We start from the raw sequence: 6,000 nt of genomic DNA, 5'->3' as shown, positions 1-6,000 counted from the left end.
TGAACCGCTAGTTTGCTGTGGCTTTAAAAGAGGCTGTTTCTAATTTGTGGAATAGCATTTTATGCAAGCTGTGGGAAATACAATAGTAGCACCTTTCTTTTGTTAGTAAATCCTCAGTTTACCTGATGCTTAAAGCACGACTAAGGTAGTTTCAGAGGCAATTAGATAAGCAGGTACTCAACACCTATCAGTTACTGTGAGGTTTCAATAGCAAGTGGCAGGAACCAGTAATTCATATATAATTCTTGGAAGCTAATTCCTTATGCAAATACTCTATTTATTGCAGTACAACAAGGGGCTGGTACCCCATATTGGAACTACTTCTTGTTACTGATGGGGAAAGGGAAAATTTATACAAATTTCATTTTTCAAAAGATTCCAGCACTTACGGTGTTGACAGTTGCAGGGATACATTTTTATTTTCAGGAGGATGAGACTGGATGAATTTAAATGAAGTTATGCTGGAGAATGGAAATGTGCTTCTCAGAAGCAAAAAATAATTAATTTTCTTTCAAAGAAATGCAGATAATGTCTGTAAAATGTAATGTCTGTAATACAATTTTTTGCGACTACTCTTGGTATTTACAAGTCTCTAATCAGAATATAAATTCCTGTTCTTTATTTAAAACAAAGCTGAGAGCCTGTGGGAAGATGATTTTTTAATGTATCAGCTCAGCTGTGTGCTTTTACTTTTTATAATTACATGTTGATAATTTTGTAAAGAGAAGATGGTTTGTTTTAGTGGCCTCTGAGTTTTCTCCTCTTAGTACTTAGATGTCCATAAAAGGTAAATAGATAAATGTGACACAATGTGCCATTCTTTCTTCTTAAGAGTGTGTTAGAGCTGCTTGATATATAAATTCAGTTGCAAGCTCAATTATAAGTGAATAACTAAGAAATGTAAATGGATTTTGCATGTTCTAAATCTTAAACATGGATGGCACAAATTCTGCTTGTACAGAGACATCATGTCTTGTCTTTTCTAATGTGAAAATGGTTATCTCTAATAGATAATTAATATCAATACAGAATCATGTAAAACAGAGAAGAAAGTAGTATTGGAGTCTCTGTGTTGCTTGCTAGCTAGAAAAAGAAATGTAGCATAAAAATGGGTCAGTCCCTCCTTCCTTTCCCAACAATCAGTTGCTTGCTTCCAAATCAATGTTTCTTGGGTGGAATATTTTCATTCAGTTTTAAAAAGGAGCAGGAACTTAAAACTAGAAGAGTGATTTGCTGCTCCAAAAGCCAAGGGAAAGAATGGTAATGAAGGGCTCTTGAGTATGCCATCTGCATGTCTTTGAATGAAGATTCAAGACTTTATTGCACAGGAGCAGATTTGCATTCTCTCAGTATCTCCTGGTGGAAGTGAGCTCCAGCTGTACCTGGCCAAGCTCTGCAGCCCTCCCTGGCTCTCTTGGCAGCTGTTGATTAAACAGGAGAAGAGATCCCGGAGACTCTGAGACTTTGTCTGTGCTGCCCCCTCTTGCTGCTCACCCATCGGGATCCCTTTTACCTCCGTAGAAGGGGAGCAGAGGAAATCTTTCAGTATCAGCCCACTTACTTGCTGTGCTCCCTCAGAAAAGAAGGTTTTGGCAGTTGCCGGTGAGCTCTGCTCCCCATCTGTTGGGAAGCTGGTAGCTGCTTTCTGCCACTCCTCACAGAGAGTTAGAGATCCTAAAGGTACTGAATTTCAGCAAGATTTTTGAAGTTCAGGAGCTGGCTGGTTGACATAGTCGGTGTCCCCTAACTAATGTCCCCTGAGGCGGAAAAGTAATTATAGCTCTCCTCTAAACAACCTGAACATTACAGAGGCATGCGCTGGCCATCCAGTCTATACATACATAGCTTTGATCCAGACATTTCACCACTCAAAGCAGAGGAGGATGCCAGAGGAGATAGTGCAAAGAGGAAGAAGAGGAACATAAGACCACTTTGGAGCAAGAAATGATACAGTGGGTATATCTTAGGTACTCTTTGCAGATTAAGCAGGATTCAGTGTTTCTACAGTACAGTCCTACATATCCTAAAGGGTGGGAAATATTCAATACATCCAGATCAACAGTCACGCAAGTGAGAGGTTGGTGTTGGCTGTGATAGCGGACTGAAATATATCCGTTTGTTTCAATGGGTACTGTTAAGATGTTACTGAATAATGCTTATAAACATGTTAAGCTGTTGTGATGTTGAGGTGATTTTCCTAGGTTGTTCCTGCACCTTCTTCTGTGGGCACTCGTGCAGAATGATGATGTGCAGTTGCTTAAAGTTTAGCTGGAGTTCTTTTGCTCCTAGCCTGGATAATAGTTGAGTCTTTGATTTCATCTTGGATGTTGTTAAGTGTGGCAACATTGCTTCACCTCACTGGGACATCAAAACCCTCAGGCACCCAAAGAAGCTCTAAGTTTCTCATATCACATTCAGCTCTTCCAGTGTTGAGGGTTCGTTTTGAAAGCAAGTTGATATTTAAACTTTAATGTTGACAACGCATATCCTGCTTTCTTTGGTGTACTGGTGTTGCTATTGCTAAAAGTTCATTCAAAAGCCTCTTACTGGTCACCATTTGTGTTTCCAGGCATTTCCTGAAAAATTTTAGGTAGAGACAAGACTAAATGTGTAAAAGCCACAGCTCTGGGCTGCCCTGCCATGCTTTTTTGTGTGTCCCAGCTTGCCACCTGCTCACTGCAGGACATGGAACAGCTGAGGATCACTCCAGTCGCCAGTTATGCCCACTTCTGTTGCTGTCTTTAGCCTACATTGACCAGTAGCACAAGAACAAATGTTATGTTCTTACTTTGTATGCATATGTGTATTTGGCTGGGAAAAAAGTAATCAGACACTTGAAGTCATGCAGTCTGTCATTGAGACTTCAAGAAATTCAGTTGGAGACTTACAGAAAACATGGGTACATCTCTAAAACCAATGAATTATTTTTTTGTTTGATGGAATTCCTAAAATGTATGGACAAGTTAGAAATTAGATTTTGAATTTTTTTTCCTTTAATAGTCAGTACTAAACTTCAGTCAGCAATTTTTGTCATTCCTTTGTTTTACTTAGTGATGTTTAAATGTACCAATGCCAGCCTATTACAAGTAACAAGGACAAAGCATGTTCTCTTGAAAAGACCGTGAACTAAAATTTGACAAAGAAAAAATATTATTTGGCATGTTTTAAGAGTGGTTTTATGTTATAAAATCACGAAGTTTCCTTCTTATTCTAAAAGTTTTTGAAAAAATCAGTTTCTGAACCATTTGATGTCTAGTCTTTGGAGACTTACGTCTCTGCCTGAATGTGTTCAGATATCTTTAAAATAATGTGTATCTTTTGTCTCTGAAACCTTGAGCTAGTGGATCTGGTGAGGTGCTATCTCCATTTCTTCTATTTCCCTTGAGAAGGGTCTATTAAAATCACCCATTACAGAGTCAAGTTGTGAAGCTCTGTTCATTTTTGTAACTGATTAAAAAAAAAAATTGAACAAAACCTTTTGAAGATTTATCATTTGTTTTTTAGGTTTTTGTCAAGCAGGCAAGGATTTACGGTTAGTATCTTTGTGCATGGAGCAAATTGATATTCCAGCAGGCTTCCTGTTAGTAGGAGCCAAATCTCCCAACCTTCCTGAGCACATTCTAGTCTGCGCTGTTGACAAGCGGTTTTTGCCAGATGATCATGGAAAAAATGCACTTTTAGGTAAGTGATACTCTTTTTTCATTGTGTCATAATAATTCAGAGAAAAGGGACAGTTCAAAATTATCCAAAGTCATTTTGGCTAATGACCTTCTATTAGAAATATGTTGAGGAGAGGCTTATTTTTATTAAATTAAATCTGTAGCTGAAGCTGCCTTAAGCCCATTTCAGAACAAGTTTCTGATTCCACAATTAACCAGCATCAAAGCTCAGTGATTTCTGTGTGGGCAGAAGTCAGTTGCAGCCCTGGCATTCTAATTGTGAACTATCCACATACTCTTCATCTCTACTAATGCTTACAGTTTTTTCATTGAAGAAGAAATATGCTCATGCAACTTTGAAGATGAGCTATCTATTATTCTGTGGATTAAGGGAAAGATTCTACCAAGGGCACTTTGCTTCTCAAAATCTAATGCATAAGGAAAAAAGCAAATGTTTACATCATAATGGGTTGTAATTAGAAGTTGAAAATTTTTAATAATTATTCTTGGTGATTGAAAACAGACACTGAGATTTCCTGCCTAGCTGGTACACAACTGGTACACATTTTAACTAGGCTATTAAAAGACATTTAATGTGTTTTGGCTGCTTTTTCCTGTTTCGAATTTACTCTCTCATTTCTCCCTCCAGTCATTGTGCTGCCTAGAATATGTTCAGAAAAACTTCAACAGGAAAGAAATTGCAATAAAGCATAAATGATGTGATTTAACCACATTGCTTGAATTCTCGTCCATACCAGAAATATTTTGCATAACTATTGAAAACACCTCATTTTTGTACTTAGGTGCATTAATGTTATTTCTCCCTTAAACCCATTTAATGTGCTACTACACACTTTAAACCTTTGGACTTAAGGCAGAAATCCCACTGGCCTGAGTTAGATAGGAGGTGTGGTGTGATGTGCCCTTGCTGGCTACAGTTGGGGATATGGGATTATGGGGTACTCTGCTCTATACAGAGTTCAGAGCTCAGAGGAGCTTTTCCCCACACTGAGTGGAAGTGTCAAGAGTTGATCAACAAGAGCTATGTGATAGACAGACACATGGCGTTTAGTTTGATTAAAAGTGGTTCTAATCATCTTTGTTTGTAAGGCTTCTTCCCCAACCCTCAGCTTTGTATCGTCTATCATCTCTGATATCATTTGATAATGAGCCAGACCCACATCTCTGCTCTGACATTATTGATGTTACATCTTTAAATGACTCTAGGCCTCCTGTGAAACTGGTACCTATGAGCAAAGAATTGACTAGGTAGCTCTGTGAGACCCTGATGACTGTTTCTGACAACTATGGAGATGCGCTAATAGTTCCTGTGGGTTGCAGTGGGAAAGACTGATTCAGTCCCATGAGAAACAGGATGTAAAAATTTACTTCTTGGCAATCCACAGCAGCATGGCAGTAAAAGAGGATAATGAGGCACAATAAGGCTAAAGACGATGTCCTAATTTGTAAGAGTTTTATGGAAATTGCATTTTGACAAAAAGACTGACTTTTTCTTAAAACTATGATTTTGGCTGACAGATGAGTGTAGGAACAAATGTTCTCCAAGATGCTTGGCATTGTGGAAAATAATGATAGTAATGAGGATGAAATATTGTTTTGTTACAGATCTTAAACTGACTAGTAAATGGAAAAAGATCCAAATAAAATATTTCTTCTAGATATTAGTCTGCCCAGCACTTTTATAAATAATTATTAATGTTCCAGAAAGAATATAAGATATTTCTTCGTTAAGGCTTGAAAGCGATTCAGAGATGAGTGGAGCGGCAAGTAAGCCAGAAGAGTTTAATTGTTCAGCATTAAATAATAGAAGGCTTATTCAAACAACAAGGATTTTAAGGCAGGCCCATTTCAGAATATGCCCTGTGCTTTGTTCGACGAGATGTTAGATTGGTGCCATCTATATACAACATTCCCATTAACATAGTTGTGAATAGCACTGGAAATCAGGGGTGCTTATAATCCTCAGTCTGGACTCTGCCCTCCAGACCTCAAAATATCACCCCCTTGCGTGAAACCATGTTGGAAGCATTGTTAAAAGCAGTCTTCTGCCTTTGTTCCTAAATCTGTTACTTTCATGAGAGGTTGTAGGTTGTAAAAAACATTCTGAAGCACTCCTGACTTTTGCCATCAAAATCTTGACATCAAATGATGGCTTTTAAGTCTTTAATAAGCTATAAGGTCCAGCTTATTTGGAAATTGTTTTGTATGAGGAGTCTTGGAGAGAGTTTATTAGATATTAAGGTTCATTTTAATCACATGAAATTGCAGCGTCTCCCGTGGATTAGTTACTGTTTTGAGAAAAGGATGCATGCAGCTTGGA

The 6,000-nt window shown here is 38.0% G+C and overlaps 1 protein-coding gene across 1 annotated transcript in view; it reads left to right on the top strand.

The window, feature by feature from the left end:
- LOC104490711 (GREB1-like protein) overlaps positions 1–6,000 on the top strand; it is a gene marked incomplete at its 3' end in the record, with an annotated part of 36,369 nt that overhangs the window by 3,682 nt on the left and 26,687 nt on the right. The window contains exon 3 of the mRNA XM_010133039.1: positions 3,505–3,681. Within this exon, the coding sequence (XP_010131341.1) occupies positions 3,505–3,681 (177 nt within the window). The remainder of the gene's footprint in view (positions 1–3,504; positions 3,682–6,000) is intronic.

Source organism: Buceros rhinoceros, unplaced genomic scaffold, assembly GCF_000710305.1.
Source record: "Buceros rhinoceros silvestris isolate BGI_N320 unplaced genomic scaffold, ASM71030v1 scaffold29263, whole genome shotgun sequence".
In the NCBI taxonomy this organism is placed as follows: Eukaryota; Metazoa; Chordata; class Aves; order Bucerotiformes; family Bucerotidae; genus Buceros; species Buceros rhinoceros.
This window is presented reverse-complemented; position numbering and strand designations above follow the sequence as displayed.